The 18,984-nt window shown below is 41.4% G+C and overlaps 3 protein-coding genes across 5 annotated transcripts in view; 1 reads left to right on the forward strand and 2 right to left on the reverse strand.

Annotated features, from left to right (window-relative positions):
- Nucleotides 1-3,149, forward strand: part of LOC306848702 (uncharacterized protein) — a 17,555-nt gene extending 14,406 nt beyond the window's left edge. Inside the window, exons 3-6 of the mRNA XM_079383415.1 lie at nucleotides 506-721; nucleotides 925-1,044; nucleotides 1,172-1,247; nucleotides 2,225-3,149. Coding sequence (XP_079239541.1) covers nucleotides 617-721; nucleotides 925-1,044; nucleotides 1,172-1,247; nucleotides 2,225-2,466 — 543 coding nt within the window. The 5' untranslated portion in view covers nucleotides 506-616 and the 3' untranslated portion in view covers nucleotides 2,467-3,149. The remainder of the gene's footprint in view (nucleotides 1-505; nucleotides 722-924; nucleotides 1,045-1,171; nucleotides 1,248-2,224) is intronic.
- LOC306848703 (peptidyl-prolyl cis-trans isomerase-like) lies at nucleotides 3,105-8,151 on the reverse strand. The gene is made up of 5 exons (XM_079383416.1): nucleotides 7,836-8,151; nucleotides 5,943-5,973; nucleotides 5,771-5,859; nucleotides 4,805-4,977; nucleotides 3,105-4,609 (listed from the first exon to the last, which is right to left on the reverse strand). The coding sequence occupies exons 1-5, from the start codon at nucleotides 7,902-7,904 to the stop codon at nucleotides 4,477-4,479; spliced, it is 495 nt and encodes a 164-aa protein (XP_079239542.1). The 5' UTR covers nucleotides 7,905-8,151; the 3' UTR covers nucleotides 3,105-4,476.
- Nucleotides 8,152-8,710: 559 nt separating this feature from the next.
- LOC306848445 (2-oxoglutarate dehydrogenase complex component E1-like) overlaps nucleotides 8,711-18,984 on the reverse strand; it is a 30,390-nt gene continuing 20,116 nt past the window's right edge. For 2 of the 3 annotated variants that reach the window (XM_079382997.1, XM_079382998.1), the window contains exons 10-23: nucleotides 18,460-18,588; nucleotides 18,191-18,370; nucleotides 17,939-18,091; nucleotides 17,747-17,849; nucleotides 12,642-12,770; nucleotides 12,404-12,554; nucleotides 12,089-12,216; nucleotides 11,811-11,989; nucleotides 11,647-11,718; nucleotides 11,420-11,545; nucleotides 11,234-11,306; nucleotides 10,283-10,446; nucleotides 10,044-10,198; nucleotides 8,712-9,960 (exon numbers count right to left, since the gene is read on the reverse strand). In XM_079382997.1, the coding sequence (XP_079239123.1) occupies nucleotides 9,840-9,960; nucleotides 10,044-10,198; nucleotides 10,283-10,446; nucleotides 11,234-11,306; nucleotides 11,420-11,545; nucleotides 11,647-11,718; nucleotides 11,811-11,989; nucleotides 12,089-12,216; nucleotides 12,404-12,554; nucleotides 12,642-12,770; nucleotides 17,747-17,849; nucleotides 17,939-18,091; nucleotides 18,191-18,370; nucleotides 18,460-18,588 (1,863 nt within the window). In that variant the 3' untranslated portion in view covers nucleotides 8,712-9,839. Of the gene's footprint in view, nucleotides 9,961-10,043; nucleotides 10,199-10,282; nucleotides 10,447-11,233; nucleotides 11,307-11,419; nucleotides 11,546-11,646; nucleotides 11,719-11,810; nucleotides 11,990-12,088; nucleotides 12,217-12,403; nucleotides 12,555-12,641; nucleotides 12,771-17,746; nucleotides 17,850-17,938; nucleotides 18,092-18,190; nucleotides 18,371-18,459; nucleotides 18,589-18,984 lie in introns of all 3 variants that reach the window. The other variant, XM_079382996.1, reaches the window with a different exon arrangement.

Genomic DNA, 18,984 nt, shown 5'->3' on the forward strand with positions numbered 1-18,984 from the left:
TTGCTAAACAATAAATCTGTAGTTGACACGACAAGAATGTTTAGGCTGAACAAGACATTTTTATTTAGTGGCTAAACATATTCACATTGGTTAAACAAAGTAGTGTCACTGTTATTATCTGCCTCTCAGCCCGGTGAGAAACGTGGATTTTGAGTTCCCCCCCTAAGCCAGCGTTCAAGGTGCAGATAATCACCTGTTCCGTTCCAGGAAGCAACTTACATCCGAATCTACTGATGCGGTTAACTGATGGCTGTCATTTAAAGGATGTCATATTTTTCATCATAAGTTTCAAAGGTGTTACATGTGTAAAGGGTCTATGAGGATTTACGAGCCAAGCTTTCATGTTTGTTATGCGTATGGGCCATAATTTGCCTTAATTACCACTGCAATGCACTACACACTTCCTACATGAGCTGAGACTATAAACATTGAAACACTCAGAAAGTAACCACTAATGAAAGAGACATTCTTTCTTTTTTCTCCCCCCCCCCCAATGTTTAATTAGGGTAATTGCCGTAGGTCCATTAAAACACGGAGCAGGTTGCTCTTCCACACTAGAGCTCGACGTCTTGCTCTTGCACAGCCTCATTGTGGCCGGGACAGTTTGGATACAACCATGCAGACCGTTTATGTCATGTTTTGGCTGTCTGTTGTTTCTGCTGTACAGTGCCTGGATTCCAACATTATCCGCTCCTCCAGAGAAATGACAAACTCTCAAGAGGTAAGAATTTATATTCTTAAACTTTTTTTTTCTGCATTCATATGCTTATGATGGAACAATGTTACAAAGCTAAAGAACACACAAAGCCTATTGGCATTTATTATAATATAATTTCTTATAAATATGCATGAATGTGATTTTATATTTAAAAACAGAGTAACTCTACTTGTTGTCACTACTTCTTGTTTGACAATCTCTTCCAGTCAGTATTGCATCTACAGAGTGGCACAGTTGTAAATTCCCATAATTCTGTTAGAAGAACCTCAGCTGTGCAGGGAATCAGAACAGCTTCACCTCCTGCGCAAGACTGCACCGCTGCACAAGTAAGATTTTGTTTGGTTCAGTATTGTAATCTAATGAAGTTGCGTCCAACCATGGCTTAATCTCAAACCTGCAATCCCAATTTTTCAGAATATTTAAACCGTCTTTATTCACATTGTTTTTCACAAGGCAACTGAATGCAAAGGCTCAAAGAAGAAACAGCGCAATGCTGCCAAGACAAAGGTTCAGTTACATGTGCAAAAAGGTAAGGATATAGTTTTATGGGTTTACATAAAATCATGTTTTTGGATCATACCTTTGGATATCATTGACTATTAGTAATTTTCCCTGTGCTGGCAAGGACAGACATTATTGAAAACATTAACACACATTCTCTGTCTGCATCAGCTGTAAAAACTCTGCACAGGTGTATTTTGCTGTGTCAACAACAGGATATTACAGTACAATAAGCACAGAGATTAAAATGACAAATTATCAAACTGTTAAATCAAAATGAACAGTTCCTAAAAGTGAATTGATAAAGTAGAATAACATTGTGGCTGGTAATCAATTTTCATATTAAGTGTGACGTAATTATTTTTAAAAAGTTATAATTTATGACGAAAAAAGCATTTTGTCTTAAGAATCCAGAATATAAATATATTGCATAGAATTTAAGTTGTTTCCTCAGGTTGTCACCATCTGTTACCACTAAAATTGTTCACCTTTTAATTAATTAGGCCTAACTATACTCCATAAATTATAAAACAGTCAAAATGACTTCAACAATCTGAAAAGTGAACTCTTAAATGACAAGGTAAAATATCTTATTTTTTATGCCTCTGTCTTATGTTTTTATTAGTATTATTATTTAGAGAACAACTGATAATTGAAAATGTGTATTTGTAGAAATGTGTGCATTAAATTGCTTTTAATGTCAATTAAATAGAATAGCAAAATGCAATTTATTCCCAGTTAAACACATTGTTTGCTTAACAGAATGTTTAAAAGTCCAAAACAAAAAAGCCTTTTCAAACTAGAAAGTTTCTGGCTCGTTCGTCATCGGCTACAGCACTGCACCTTTAAGAAAAACTCAATGGCTGCGTCCGAAATCGCATACTTCCCTACTATATAGTATGCGAAAAACAGTATGCGATGCGAGTAGTATGTCTTCTAGGTTTGACTGCAGTGATTCATTTTTAGTTTTACTCTCTGACCCGTACGGTGATTCTTCGCCCGCAGCGCCCGAGATGTCCCCGTGCGTGCGCTCGCACGACTGCGAGGAGGGTCTGTGCTGCGCGCTCTACTTGACTGGGAGGAGATGTCAGCGCGTGCCCGCGCTGGGCGAGGTGTGCCTGCTGCGGGGACGCGCCAAATTCCGCAGAAGACTGGAGCGCTGCGACTGCGACAAGGACCTGCTCTGCCGCGCGCAGCCCCACAGCCCTCGCGGACAGGGCGTGTGTCACCCCGACCCGAGGAGCTAACCACAGACAAACACGGTCTGAGCGGAAAAACCAACGAGAAACATGCCAAGACACGCCATCGTGGCGTATGGTTAAAGTATCTTTGAAGTAAGCATAACGAGGTTGTTCAAAATAAAGTTGTTTCTATAATTCTTTTGCTTCTAAAGCGTGTAGAAGTCTGATGACATTGAGCATGGCTTTGATTTTCTGTTTATGCATGTAAAGTTTGAGTTGAGCGCCCTCTGTCGGGTATTTTAACGAATAAGTCTGCTGAGCCTCCTCTATCAGCACCAGATTTTTAAAAGTAACGTAACGCATTACTTTCCATAAAAAGTAACTCACGTAATTAGTTACTGTTTTAGGGAGTAACGCAATATTGTAATGCATTACTTTTAAAAGTAACTTTTCCCAACAGTGATTATAGTAGGGGCTGAGGTGGACAGATCTCACTTCTTTAGTCTGGCTTTTATGCAGCATTGCATCTTCACACTGGATTTTGAGCTGGCACACAGCAGCATTATCTGCTGTGCAAAGACGCCCTCTGTTCAGGTCACGGCACACCCATCTGAACTGAATTAAACATAAGGGAGATGTATAATGCGCAGTGTTGTATGGCCTCTTTGAGCAGGATTAGTGAGTTCTAGTTGATGCACACATCTGAGCAATTCCTACTGGATTTTAATAAATGTATTTCAACATCATTCAACAATGCAGTATTTTTTCTCATTGCTATCTGAATAACCAGAAAAAGTTAGAACATTTTAAAGGTCCCTAATTAAATTAAGAGGATGCTTTAAATGGCATCTGACTTTAAAAATGTACAATACATGCACAAAGAATCCATTTATGTTTATCAGTAACCTTGTTTAGAGCTCACAGGATCGATTTATTAGTCAATAAAACCTGTCCAAAGCCATTCAATTTTTAAACATTACATTGCGTCGCATTAAGATTAATGACAAACATGCATTTGCCTCACAGGCGCTAGTGATTGTGTTACATGTTCAATGGGGTCACTTTAATTTAGCACCAAATGTTCACACAGCTAAGATTACACATTTGTCAGCGGTCTTGGCTGGTATCACAACCTGTAAAGATAGGAATAACATATCTAGTAAATGTAGTGTCATTCAGTGTAATCAAGTTACATCCTTAAAGCCACCATGTTTATGGAATATTACTGTACGAATTATGATTGATCTGAGCGGTTTCTTAAAACATGCACCAGGGTGAGGGTGGCACAATAATCCAAAAACCAGAAATGCACCACTCGCATTAAACAGCTGCTACAAGTAGTAAACCACAACGATCCAATAATCCGGTCAATCCCAAATGAATGAAACAAAGTTACACCCTACATTACTTTCCTGGTATATTAACAAAAAACAACAAAAACCTTTCACTTAGAGTAGAAAATTTAGACAAATTGTTGCATGTTCATACTATAAAGCTTAAACAAATGGTCCACCCAAAAACAAATTGGTCTCAAACTTTTCCATTCAATCATTTATCCCATGGCTTTTTTTATACACAATATATTCCAAAACTTCTGGAGTTGCAATAGCCTCGGTTTAACAGATTAAGTTCCCTGGAGGGCAAGTCTGTTAACTCAAACGGCTCTGACTGGATTCACTGAGGGAACTGAACTGCCTAGAGGATTAGTGAAGAAATTCAGACAGATTTATGAGCCAGATCAACAAGAACAAGATCAAAGTCAAAGAGCTCACTGAATGTGACTTACATTAACCTGACGCAACATAAAACACAAAAATAAGCTTCAAGAAGTTTCATGTCATTGTTCCCCTTTATTTTCAGACTTTGATACACAAATGATAGGCCTAGAGGACTTCATTTGCAAATGAAAACAAATCAGCAAAGGCAACTCGTCAGAGACAAAGATGGACGACTGAAGGATATAGGGAGAGGTTGTAGATCTTGGACAGGAATGTTGCGGTTAGCGGCAGGATTTGTGAAAGGGAGCACTGAGGGGTACTAGACTAAGGTTTGGGTAGAGGTTAGTGGTTGAGATGTTTACAGCTGGCCACAGTCAGCGACGATTATCTTGGCACTGGTCTTTCCACTGCTGGAACCGTAGCTCTCCACTTTCTTGATGACGTCCAAGCCCTCCACAACCTGTCCGAAGACAACGTGCTTACCGTCCAGCCTGGGGGAGAAAGTTCAAGTTTAGTTTATTTCTAGAGCAAAAGTGCTGTACATAAAGGGTCATGAAACAAACAATAAGGTTAAATGCGAAGGAATAAAAATGTGTTTTAAGAAAGAAAACGTGAAAAGAGGTCAGGAAGAGGTGCTCCACAGCATGGATCCAGAAGACATGCTCATTCACACTGCTTTTGCTCACCATGAAGTAACTTCTGTGCAGATGAAGAACTGGGAACCGTTGGTGTTGGGGCCAGCGTTGGCCATGGACAGGCAGCCAGCGCCGGTGTGCTTCAGGGTGAAGTTCTCATCCTCAAACTTGTTGCCATAAATGGACTTTCCACCAGTTCCGTTGTGGTTCGTGAAGTCGCCTCCCTGTATCCAAAGGTCTCAAGATTAGAAGCGAACTGCAAAACTGATAGTGTAACCAAGATCTCAGAAGACTTCAGGACAGGGCTTGAAAGTAACTTGAACTCACCAGCCAATCTGGCAATTAAAATTAAGTTACCAGCCATTCAGAAATTTCTACTAGTTTAAGAATAAAACCAGATTATTAAAAGTCATGGCTGTGATTTAAATACTAATTGTCAACTACTGAATATGACAATCAAACACTGCGAATACCATGAAATAATTAATGGAAGTTCAGAACAGCGAATCCAATCACTAATATAAAGGCAAAAGCGGCATCAAAAAGTTTAAACTGTTTACATTAGTTAACTGAAAGAGAAAGGGTGAGCTATATTTAATATGAAGCATGCACTTGAAGACACTGTGGGAAAAATTAAAGCACAATACATAATCTTCCAGCATAGGGTGAAGTCAGTACATGCAAATGTTTAACCACAATCATTGTTAACGTATCTTAATGGATAACTACACGAGTGGCATAGCAGGATTTCGAACAACTGACAGAATTGTAGTTGACGGATGCAAAATAGCATCTCCGTACCAAATGATGCAAAATTTGTACACTCATAGAAAATGCTCAAATTTGAAAGACTTCAGCACTTGTCCAGTGTGCAACCCTCTTTAAGCTTACTTGCATATGTTGGAGGATTTATCAAATAACCCACCAAATTGTCTATCGAGTTGTTACACCAGCAATGGTTGATTTCCACCTGGGTGGATATTTCACACCCTGCACCTGGGACTAAATCTTGCTTACCTGGCACATGAAGCCGGGGATGACACGATGGAAGGTGGATCCTTTGTAGCCGTAGCCAGGCTGACCGGTGCACAACTGCCTGAAGTTCTCTGCAAGACAACAGACAAGTGATGAGCACTAAAAATCACACGAGGAGGAAGTGATTAACAATACATAAAATGGGTATAAATACCTGCAGTTTTGGGAACAACATCAGCTCTCAGCTGTTAAAAGAAACAGGAAAACGTCACATTAACACTCCCCTTTAAAGCGAGCGCAGCTGCAATAAGTGTGATTCCGTCAATGCAACTGGCTTTTTTTGTGTTAAACTAAATACTAAGATTGAATTGCATCTCAAAGAAAATAATATTTGTTTTTTTTATGAGTATACTGTTGACTTCAAAATTTGGTATATAATGAATTTACTACATATGGAAAATTCTTCATCCACAAGAGTAAATGAGCAGTGAGATTAAAAACACTAATTTTACTTATTTTAAAATAGAAATAAGTCACTACCTGTACACATCAAAACAAACAAGAAATAAAGAGGGAAGACTAAATTATAAAGCCTTAAATCTATTATTTGAATTAAGTATCATTTTAAGATTATTTTTTACTTGTTATGGACATTTTCTTATTGCTTTTCCTATTTTATTTTATTGTCTTGGTTATATTTATTTTGATGCAATTTGTTATTGCCCTTGTATATCCGTTGTTCTAAAGACTGCAATAAAAACGAAAGAAATAAATAATAATAAGTTGGTGTGGAGACGAGCGCCTCGATCTTCATGTGTCCGCACTGCAGCTGCGCGTTCAGACCCACAATGCGAAAGACACACAAAAGGTGGGGACTGAAGGTACAGTGCAAGCAGCAGATCATGTATATTATTTACAGTCACTCGGTCTTCTCACTATATCTGGACAAACGCAGAGGCGCGCGTCTGACATTTCCGAGCTTTCTAGACGTGACTAAAATGGTAATTCCTCCGCTGAGGAATTATTTACTTTTACTAGCCCCATGTGAAACACTGCGTTCCTTAAATACCCTCCCTAATACCCTCCCCATTCAAATGCACATTAATACTCGAATGCAAATGAAAAAACCCTCCACCAGTAACGAAAAGACGCGTCTAGCGGCTCGTGTAATGAGATCTCCGCAGGAAACTCCACCGAATTCTCTAGAACCTCTTTCCCTTGGACTGGGAATCTGCGACTTTAAATAGCCACACATTAAAACGCTGAACCATTTCTGTAGCTATTGCTTGCGTCTCAGTGGAGCGTGAATCTGAAGTTTGGCCGGAGCAAAATAAAGTCGCCTTCAGGGAATCCGGGTTAAACAAAGGAGCAGCGGCCGCTGCCCATTCATTCATTCACTGCGCGCTCCTGCAGGACGTTTCCGCACAGCTCTTCCCAAACCAACCTCCGCTACTCTTCGTATGAGAAACACATTCTGTCAGTAGACTTTGTTGGCAAGACTCGATACTAAAATGAAGAAAAAAAAAAAATGCACAAGCGTGCTTTAGGTGACGGACCAGTTAACGCGGCCTAGTGCGTCGCGAGCTGCTTATTCCAGCTTCACCACTTCAAGAGCATCTTTTGCTGACACTGAAATAATAACAGCAGTTTTATGCAAATAAACATCAATAAACATCACCGTGGAAATGAACAACGCATCGTCTTATTATCGATAGACTCCAGTATTAAAACCGTACTGTCAGTTTCCAACATCAATGTTGCTCACAATGCCGCAAAATTGCACACGGTCTTAAAATAGCAACCCGGGAGCGTAACACCGTTCAGTTAAAGGTCCTACTTTGGTTTGCCAGTTAATTGCACAACCAGGTTAGGCGTAAAGGAAAAACTGGGTTTGTCTAGCAGAAATGGAAAACAGGATAACGTTACTGAAGTTGTGCAGAACACATTTTAGTAGCCTAACGCCTGCGGCTATACAGCTGCGCGCGAGAGAGGCGTTTGCACGACTTGCAGAAGGCGCGCGCTAACGGAATAGCGGAAAATTACAGTCTTTTCTTGCAATAAGAAAAAGGCGAAATTCTATTTATTTATTTTTTACATGAAATTTTACCTCAATTATTACTCTTCCAACCGGATTGCCGTTGGCGGTGATGTCGAAGAAAACTCTGGGCCTTGCCATGGCTTTAGTTTCTTTTAGGTTTAGATGATGCTGGGCTGAAGCGCGTGAACCGTGTGTGACTGGCTGTCTTGGAATGAAGAAAAACCGGATGAAGGCCGCTAAACTATATAATTACCGGAGAGGGACGTCATGAAGACGCATCCGTCCAATAAGAGCGTTTCGATGCTTTGAGTGACACAAAAGCGAACCAATGAAATAGCTGCATTCAGAATGCGGCAGCGACACGCGCTTTTAGGAAACGCGGCGTGAAGGTGGCTTGATCAGTGAGACTTTATTATAAGCAATACTAAGGATATGTGGCCTGTAAGAGCATCTCCTGTTTGAGATTGAGTGTTATTTTAAACGAGTACACGTTAGTAATTGATTTTAGTAGTGAAATGCAAAAATATCTCATTGCTTGATCTGCATTTCATGCATTCAGTGAAAAGGATCTACTGCAGTGCTCAAACTTTTTTTTTAAGGCCCTAACTGTCCCACACAATATTAAAAGGATCCTCAGATAGTTCCCACGAAATGTTCAGCTGTAATTATGACTAACTTGCTTGTTTTGCATATATTTTTGTGATTGCAGAATTTAACAACCGTTTTTCAATAAAATATAACGTATAAATAACTAAATGGTGCAATGCAATAAAGGTTAACGTGTTGATTACACCTGTGCATTTTAATCAAGTTAGATTTTAATATAACAATTTAAAATCACTTCGCAAGATGTAGACTACTAGCACAGGTTGTGTCCTCAAAGATCGCATGATCACAGACACAATGCAGTTTCTTAAACTAATAAATGAACAACTCCAAACATTTGAGAAGATAATGAGTTTATTGTATGAAGCTAAACCGTTACGAGGACAGAATCTTAATCCTCCAAAAACCAAAATAAATTAAATCTTTTGCTCTCTCTCTCTCTTTGAAAAAGCCAAAAGGATGTCATTGGTTTCTATTAAAAAGAGCGACCACAAACCGGTGTAATTCTGTCTTGTTTGCCATATTAAATGTTCCTGCTGCTGGGTTGGGCTGTATGGCACACGTTATCAGATGTGCAAAGGAGGATTGGAGTTCTGAAGGGGTTTTATTTGCACCAGGCTGCATCATTGATTAACTGAGTGTGCAGGCCATACAATGCCATCTATAGACATTTGGAACCAGAACAGAGGCACATACATGTAAAGGTGCCACAAAAATTTTAAAATGCCAAGCCTTTCCTCCTCTGAATACAAAGTCATTTTTACATAAATACAATCGTGCAACTGCAACATCCACTTCAGAGAACCAACTGTTTTTTCTTCTATCCAGAAAACAGTGCAAAGGTACAGATAAAGTGTCATTTTTACCACTTACTTTACAATCCAGCCCACTATCCAGACACTGCAAATGTATGTGCCAAAATTCTCCCTTATTCTGAACTTAGCCCACAATTATCAATACAGAAAAACAAAAGAAAACAAACATGCAAATTAAAGCCATATAGCTGTTGAGAATCGGGATACCAACAACCCAACATTTGAAAGTTTAAGGAAAAATCTCTTAATAGTGAGTTTGGAGGCAATAGACGTGATTACTATATCTGTAACAGGATTGGAGCTGTGCTTTGGTTGAAAATACATTAGGTTTATTCAAATCAACATTTGTGCGGTTATACTTAAACCACAGGAAATTCAGATTCTCTTGCTTATCATCATTTGATGTTGTTGAACTGGGCAACAATGGTGACGAAGGCTTGAAATGAACAATATTATCTTAAAAAAAAATAGTGAATTCATGCAAGAGAGAGTGTGATTCTAGGATGGAGAGTGTGTTTTGCAAACCTGAACACATTGGATCAACTGTATCACCATTCTTTATGGGATAAAACAGTTTGGCGTAGTGTATTTGGTTGCCGGGTGAATGGGGTGTTTGTGAGTTTTCGTTTTCTTTATGGACTGAAGGACAGGTTTAGATGTGGTCTTTGAAGGCGTCCAGGTTGAAGGCAGTGTCGAGGAAACGCTTCAGCTCCAGAAGATGGGTGTTCTTGTTACCAGTGGCCGGGGCGGCAGCAGGCTCGCGGCCGGCATACCTGCACACAGAAGCACAGAGTGAGGACTGGTGAAAATACAGAGCACCTGAGTGTCACAGCTCTAGAGGAAGACGAGAGTTTACCAGACAGGCTTGGCACGGTCGATGGTGGTGCGCATGCGGGGCTTGACGTAGTCGTAGTATCCCTGGTTCTTATGCTCCTCTTGACACCAGACCAGGTCAGCATTGGGATATTTCTCGGTCTCAGCCTTCACCAGGTCAAAGGGGAAAGGAGAGATCTGGGGAGGAGCGAGAGGGAGAATCAGATCATCATACAAGCAAGCAAGCAAGCACTGCTGATGTTCTACTGAAGACGGTGGTACCTGCTCAATGCGAGTGATGGCCACAGAGTCCTCCATGTTGCGTGTTTTGCGTTCACGCGTGAGCTCATAATAGACTTTTCCTGTACAGAAGACGATGCGCTTGACCTGTGAGGGGTTTTGAGTTACCGCTCCATCATCTGGGATCACACGCTGGAAATGAGTGCCTGGGGAGATATACAGATAGTATTTTGTATTTGCATGTTGTTTTATGAATTTTTTTTTTTTTTGCCAATAAGTCATATTCATTGTGTACTGTGTGTCGAATTAGTGTTTACTGGTATTTATTTGAGAAAATATAAATCTGATTTTTCAGTGTACTGTTGGTTACATTATTTACCTCCTTTTTATTTATCTGTTTTAACTTCTTAGGGAAGATACTCTAATAGAATTACTAGAATTAAAGTATAAATCTAATTTTACAGGTCATGTTTTAAATTAAACTATTGAAATGTATTTATTTTCAAATTATTATTATTTAAAATAAATAGACATTTAATGCAGAAATTATGCACAGTGTTATTTACTATCATTTAATAGCATATTATTTAAACCACCTTTCTGTTGGCCATTAGCAACCCTGCTCTCTAAGATATCAACATCAGACAAAATAAATCTATAGGTCAACCACTAGTAAGAGCTATTCTTAAGATTAGCCGTTTTTCTATTTAAATCAACCCATCTATCAGATTTCTCATTTAGCTCATACAAATCATACTTTCATCATAGAGTTGATTCCAAAGCTCTTGCATTTCTTATTTCGACTTTGTTACACATTCTCCCAAAGCCTGCAGCTTTAATAGCCTCGTGTAATGTTGACATGATGTTTGAACTCTTATAATTGATTAATTTTTTTTAAAAGAGGCATGCTGATGCCATAGTGCTATCCAGCGATATAGTGTTTTAAAGTGGCACAGCTGTTCAATAAATTCCCTTTAACAAACTGTTTCTGACCTGGTAGCATCTGGTCAAAGTTAGACTTGGCCTCTGGGTGACGCAGCAGAGATTTGGGGGTGAAGACAATAAGCTAAAAACAAGAAAATTAATAAATTAATTACAAATTCTAATTGTTCAAGAAGCACCAATAATGCATTGGATGATTCAATGAACATCTATATGCTCCCAGACAGCTGAACTTACAGGTTTCCTGAAGGGAAGAAGAATCTGCCTCCTTATTACATGGAAATAGCTGGCGGGATTTGAACAGTTTACGACAATCCAGTTGCAGTCATACAGCTGACGCACCGCAAAGTCATCAGTGATTTTCTGCAGCCAAAATAACAGTTATATTGATATATTCAGACTATAAAATCTGTGTTTATATCAACACCGTATTCACATTTAGAGACGTCAGAAGACAGTCTTACAGGGTTAAAGTCAGGGTCATCATTACACATCTGCAGGAAGCGCTCTGGACGGGCAGAAGAGTGCTCGGGACCCTGTGAAGGAACAAAGTAAAATCAACTCATTTACAGCCAGCTGAGTGTGGAGAAAGAAAAGTGGTACGAATTGTGGGTAATAATAGCCTTACCATGCCCTCCATGCCATGTGGCAGCAGTAAGACAATGCCGTTCTGGCGGACCCATTTAGCTTGGCCAGGGCAGATGAACTGGTCTATTATACACTGAGCCGTGTTATGGAAGTCTCCAAACTGGGCCTCCCACAGAACCAGAGCATTGGGACTGGCCATAGCAAAGCCCAACTCAAAACCTAAAAGAAAACCACACAGAATGAAAGAAAACATGAGTTTCCATGAGAGTCCTCTTCCTTTCAGAGATCATTTTACATGTACTGTGAGCATCTGAATACCTAGTACTCCGTACTCAGACAGAGAGCTGTTGCAGACGGTGTATAGGGCTTGGTTAGGGGACATGTGGTTCATGGGAATGCAGGTCCTCTTGTCTACGTTCTGATCGTGGAGAACATGGTGACGGTGACTGCAAATGGATCAAACAACAGGTCAGAGACCTCTTACACTGGGCTGAGATCTAAAATAATGCTGCGTTTGAAATAGTGGCTCTAACAAAAATGGTCTATGAAACAGAAATGTGTTGACGTTAGTACCCCACTAGATTTAGATTCATAACTACATGATGGTTATTTTTCAAATGTTATTGTTTATACCTGAAGGTTCCTCTTTCCACATCTTGGCCACTGAGACGCACATGGATGCCCTCCTTGAGCAGAGAGCCAAAGGCCATGTACTCTCCCAGAGCCCAGTCCACTGTCCTGTTCTTGATCATGTCACCACGGCCCTTCAGGATACGACTCAGACCTGTACATGAAGGGAAGATGAGTATTATAGTAACAGAATGCATGAAATGTGTGCATATTTATGTACTATGTTTTAGGTCTAGTGCACCTCCATGAATTGTGAAGTCCTCCACGGGTACCGATGATGCCACTTGTCCGATGTGGGATAGTTCCTCCTCTGACAGACCGGTGGACGGGCAGCTCATACTCTTGGGCTGACCATCCAGAGTGAAAAAACCTGCACACCAAACACAATAACTGTGCTGTAAGATCTAAAAACTCATGAAGCAGCAAAAAATGCTGTACAGATGATCACCGGAAGATACTAGAACAAAACATTTAAAGAAAGACATTATTTCTAAGAAGTTCAAGGTCATGTCTCCACTTTTGAGTGCAATGACTACATCTTAAAATCCAATCAACAACTGATGAACAAGTCTCTGTCCTCCTTTTTTTCTTTTTCAATAATCCATTTAATTCAGATGTGCATCACAATATGGAAAAAAATATATGTTACTGTTACGAGGTAAGCAACATCACACGACCAAGATGTTTTCTGAAATATCAGCACGACTGCAATGTGACATTGATTTTATACAACAGTAGTTCAAAAAACTAACATTTAATAAGTGACTTACATTTTAGAAACAATATTAACAGTTTTTGCTCAATTCTGCTGATAAAATTGTTCCAATCAAAGTCACAGCAGAAATGATGTGTGTCTCTGAGAAACACAGCAGTGTTTTGTTACTGAATGAAACCACAATTTTGAATGAATTGAGTGAGTCAATGATTTAGTGACCCATTCATAAAGACAATCACTTGCCTGGTCTCTGAATGAATCAGCCGTTTGCACGAATCTGTTGAATGAATGACTAAATGATTCACTCATTAAAACTAGGGATGTGCATCTCATGACTGAGGCCGATACGATACGCATCTCGATGCATAGCCAACGATACGATACATTAAAGATACATATGAAGCAGCTACTGATGTGATACGATTCACCCGTTACGATGCACATGCTGACCTGTAGCCGATACTCATTTCTTCCCATCCCTAATTTTAACAGTAATTAACTGTTATTATAGTAATAGTATTAACTGTTATTATAGTAAAACAAGATGGCGCCGCTGTGTTCGGACGCCATCCAGGTCGCTCCGCTCAGATTTTGCTTTAATTTATTTTTTACTTTTACTTTCTCTTTTTACACATTTCACGTCGGCACTGATCACCTATAACATAGAAACACTTTTGGACATTGGAAACCGCTACACTAACCTGTTCCAGGACACTCTATCCACGAATCCATCGTGGCCTCTGGAGATTCTTCGGAACGCGGAGATAAACAATAACCCCCCCGAGGCGACGGATCAAGAAACACCGCGGGAAACGCGCTGGGATTCGAGACAGACTCACAGTCCTCCCCTCCTGAACATTCTGCTCGCATATGCCCAATCCTTGGAGAATAAGATGGACGATCTTAGAGCCAGGATTAGTTTCCAATGGGACATAAAGGACTGTAATATCCTTTGTTTGTCCCTGTCCCGGACACTGCTGTGATGCAGTGAGAGAACTTTTCTGTTTTTCGGATGGACAGAACAGCAGAGGCCGGTAAATCCAGGGGCGGAGGAGTGTGTTTCATGATTAACAAGAAATGGTGTGATCCCAGGAATATCTCCATTCTATTGCGTTCCTGCTCGCCTCATCTGGAACATCTTTCCATTACTTGCCGCCCATTTTATCTGCCCCAGGAATTTTCATCGATCATTGTTACTGCTGTGTACATTCCACCACAGGCAGACACTGGCTTGGCTTTGTCTAAGCTTCACGATGTGCTCAGCGGCTACATTAACAAACATCCTGACGCTGCCTTTATCATCGCGGGAGACTTTAACAAAGCCAACCTCAGGCAGGTCATGCCGAACTTTCATCAACATGTATCCTGTCCAACTAGAGGACCGAATACACTGGATCACTGCTACTCTCAGTTCAAGAATGCCTACAAAGCCCGCTCACTACCGGCTTTTGGCAAATCGGACCATGCAGCCATTTTCCTCACACCGGAATATAAACAAAGGCTCGCTCAGGATCCCCCGGTGCAGAGATTAGTGACGCGCTGGTCCTCCCACTCAGAGGCTATGTTGCAGGCGGCTCGTGATCACGTCGACTGGGAAATGTTCCGGGCGATTTCTTCTGACGTCAGCGAGTTCACGGATGTAGCATTAAGCTTTGTAAACATGCTAACCGAGCAAGCTACAGAAACAACTATAAGGACATTCTCCAACTAGAAACCGTGGGTGGACAGTACAATCCGTGCTGCTGTTAACACACGCACTGCCGCTTACAATGAGGCTCTTCTGACCAGGACTCTCGACGGATGTGGCAGGGACTGAGGACCATCTGTGCCTTCGGAAACAAATCCTCCGCAGAGATGAGAGCAGATCCGTTGCTGGCCGACGAGTTAAACATCTTCTACGGCCGCTTCGATTGCAACGGCAGCGACACGACTCTGCCGTCCAGTGCGTCAGGAAGCAGCAGGCAGAACAGCGATAATCCTGTAATCTCCATGTCGGAGGATGAGGTTCGGAGGGCGCTAAAGAAAGTGAACGTCAGGAAAGCAGCCGGACCTGATGGGATAACCGGCCGTGTTCTGAGGTCCTGCGCCAATCAGCTCGCTGGTTTGTTCACTTCTATCTTTAATGAGTCCCTTGCCACCTCCGTGGTTCCCACCTCATTTAAAAAATCTGTCATTATCCCTGTGCCAAAGAACAATAAACCCTCTTGCCTGAATGACTATCGCCCAGTTGCCCTCACATCTATAGTCATGAAGGTTTTTGAGAGACTTGTAAAGAGCCACATCTGCTCCTCCATCCCTGTTACTTTGGACCCTCTTCAGTTTGCCTATCGCCCAAACAGATCCACTGACGATGCCATCTCTCACGTCCTCCACTCTTCCCTCACACACATGGGCAGCAACAATGGGAATTATGTAAGGCTGCTATTCATTGACTATAGCTCAGCTTTCAACACTATAGTCCCCATCAAGCTAGCTTCTAAACTCACAGACCTCGGCCTAAACTCCTCACTCTGTGACTGGATTCAAGACTTCCTCACCGGCAGACCTCAAGTGGTGAAAGTTGGCCAGTTCACCTCAAACTCCATCACTCTGAACATAGGAGCCCCACAGGGCTGTGTCCTGAGTCCCCTGCTTTACTCTCTCTACACGCATGACTGCGTGTCCTCTCACAGCTCCACATCTATTATCAAATTCGCTGATGATACTGTGGTTCTGGGCCTCATCTCCAACAATAATGAGACTCACATCATGGTGCCAGGACAACTGTCTCTCTCTGAATGTGAGCAAAACTAAAGAGCTGATCATGGAATTTAGGAAGAGACAGCAGCGGCCCTACACTCCTCTTATGATCAATGGGACCCCTGTGGAGAGGGTGAGTAGCTTCAAGTACCTCGGTGTAAACATCTCAGAGAACCTGACTTGGACTACACACATCCAAACACAGGTTAAGAAAGCCAGGCAAAGACTGTACCACCTGCGACAGCTGAGGAAATTCAGGGTCTCACCAGCAATCCTGAAAACTTTCTATTCAGGGACCATAGAAAGTGTATTGACACAGTGCATCTCAGTGTGGTATGGAAACAGCTCCAATCAGGACTGCAAAGCACTACAGAGAGTTGTGCGCTTAGCTGAGACCATCTCAGGGTCTGCTCTCCCCTCTCTGCAGGACATCTACCTCAAACGCTGCAAAAAAGAGCTGTCAAAATCAAGGACTCAAATCACCCTGGTAACCGACTATTCACTTTGCTTCCATCTGGCAAGCGCTTCCGTAGCCTGATGGCAAAAACTGAGAGACTTAGGAGGAGCTTCTTCCCCCAGGCCATCAGGCTCCTAAACTCTAACTCTGTTACCCCTTTTCCACCAAGGCGGTTCCAGTGCTGGTTCGGAGCCAGAGCCTAGTTTCAAACCGGTTCTTTGTTTTTCGACATCCAAAGCACCAGCTCCGAACCAGTAAAAGCGGTTCGTAAGTAGCACCACAACATTGCTGGGCTAGAAGAAAGAAACGCTTGCGTCAGGAGCTGGGGGCGGGGTTACCGTGACCAACAAGACGAACAGAAACTTGGACCGCCATATTTGAAATAGCAGCTAAACGCTAACACGTTTGATTCACCGTGTATGGATGCCGATGTAGGTTCGCAAAGCCATGAACATCAATAGCAACGCAACGTCCACCATTGCTGATAGTTTGTTTAGGCTTGTCCGGGATGGATCGGCGCTGTGCGGACCGTTCGGTGCGAGGCATATCGGGGTGCTGCGGGACCGACTGGAAAGCAGACGGCTCTTTATGCTTTTGGATCGCTCTCGCGGTGCTTTAGTGTGTTGTGTGCCGATCGATCGATCTGCGTGGCGCTGATGCTTTGTACAAATGCCTGTTGTGACGCGCTAGTGATCCGAAACATGAAACGTATTCAGTGACGTAAGACCTGGCTCTGTATTGGCTCTCTAGCCTGTGGAAAAGCAACCGGTTCTTAAAGCGCTCGCCAGTCGAACCAACTAAGAACCAGCTATAGCACTGGCTCTGAACTAGCACCTGGAACTGCTTTGGTGGAAAAGGGGTGTGTGTCATAACATCACTTGACTCCATGTAAATATCACCATATCAAAAAGCTATTCATAATTTTTCTCTACCTCATATTGCTGCTATTTAAATACCCTGTACAACTTTTTTGCACATTCCTCTTATATTACTATTTAAGTCAATAACATACTGACCTGCACATTTATATTTATTATCTTTTATTTTATTTTATTCTTTTATTTTTCTTAATATTTGTATACTATATAATTGCCCTGTCCTTGGAGCGGACCTGACCTACATTTCACTGCTGGTTATACTCTGTATAATTGTGTATGTGACAAATAAAAATCTTGAATCTTCTTAGAAAGAATCTGAATTGGCACAAATCTTTATCGGCAAGTCGCACTAATAAAACAATTTGGAAATGGCCTAGAAAATTACAATCTGTGTGCATCTCTAGTTACTAGTTCCATTTCATTGCAACATTAAGGCCATTTATGAAATATTTAATGAAGAATCCTGTGGACGTACCTTCTGAGTCTGACAGTATTTCTTCAACAAATTTGATCATAATTCAAGGTTGTAATTCAATAATATCCATGTTCACACACACCTGGCCAGGGGGAGTCCAGCCAGTGCTTGATGTGGAGGATCTTCTCATCCTTGGAGCGAGCATGAGCTTCTTCACAGATTTTGTCATACTTAGAAATCTCCTCCTGTGGACAGAGTCACGAAACAGATGAAAACCCTTCAGAGTAGCTGAAGATGCGAGGCAGCTGATTGGCTCTGGGCAGGATTGTCTGACCTCATACTCTTGTCGTGAGACGGCGCCTTCAGCGATGAGCTTCTCAGCATATTTCTGCAGAACTCCTTTCTGCTTCTTGATCTGTTTGTACATCAGTGGCTGGGTGAACATCGGCTCATCCATCTCGTTGTGGCCATTACGGCGATAACAAACCTAAAGGAAAGATATCATATGCCTGACTGATCTCATGAACTATAATATAATAAGTAAGAATAAAGTGTTTAGAAAAAGACACAAAACTCTATCACTCACCAGGTCCACCACCACATCTTTGTGGAAGGTGGCTCTCCACTCTGCGGCCACGGTGCACACGTATATTACAGCTTCAGGATCATCTGCGTTGACGTGGAATATGGGGGCATTGACCACACGGGCAACATCGGTAGGATATGGAGAAGAGCGTGCCATACGAGGATCTGTGGTGAAACCGATCTGAGAAAGAGATGCAGAGGGGTATTAAGAGGACATCTGATTGGGTGTGTTATGTATTGTTACACATGGGTTTGTTTGTGCACGTGTACCTGGTTGTTGACCACCACGTGCACAGTGCCATGTGTGCTGTAGGAGGGCAGATCGCTCAGATGGAAGGTCTCATAAACGACGCCCTGACCTGCAAATGCAGCATCACCATGAAGCAGAATGGACATGACCTGAAACAAAAACACACAAGAACATTTAAAAGCTGTTGGTTCTAAATGGCTATATAATTAAAAACAGGATCTGAGTTCATTATAACAGAGCAATTTAAAATGCATCTTAAAAGGGACTAGGGGTGCACCATATTAAATTATCACATAAACATTTATAAGCCAATGTAACTGGTCATGTTATGGCCAATAAATCATTATTACATTATTAAATCAATAACGATTAATTTTAAAATAAATGATGTTCTTTTGAACTTTATAAGTATCTTTATACTATAATTCTGAAAAAAAGTATCAAGGTTTTAACAACCCCCCCCCCCCCCCCCCCCCAAAAAAAATAAACTTTAAGCAGCACAATTGATAACAATAAATAAATGTTTCTTGAGCAGCTAATCAGCA

This window comes from Barbus barbus, assembly GCF_936440315.1.
Source record: "Barbus barbus genome assembly, chromosome: 28".
Taxonomy (NCBI): Eukaryota; Metazoa; Chordata; class Actinopteri; order Cypriniformes; family Cyprinidae; genus Barbus; species Barbus barbus.

What these genes read in the sequence shown, in the direction of transcription:
- LOC306848703 (XM_079383416.1), bottom strand. Translation starts at nt 7,904, where the DNA reads ATGGCAAGGCCCAGAGTTTTCTTCGACATCACCGCCAACGGCAATCCG. An exon ending in TTGGAAGAGTAATAATTGAG is followed by an intron (nt 5,974 to 7,835) that starts GTAAAATTTCAT and finishes TTCTTTTAACAG; the next exon opens with CTGAGAGCTGATGTTGTTCC. An exon ending in TCCCCGGCTTCATGTGCCAG is followed by an intron (nt 4,978 to 5,770) that starts GTAAGCAAGATT and finishes CTTTGGATACAG; the next exon opens with GGAGGCGACTTCACGAACCA.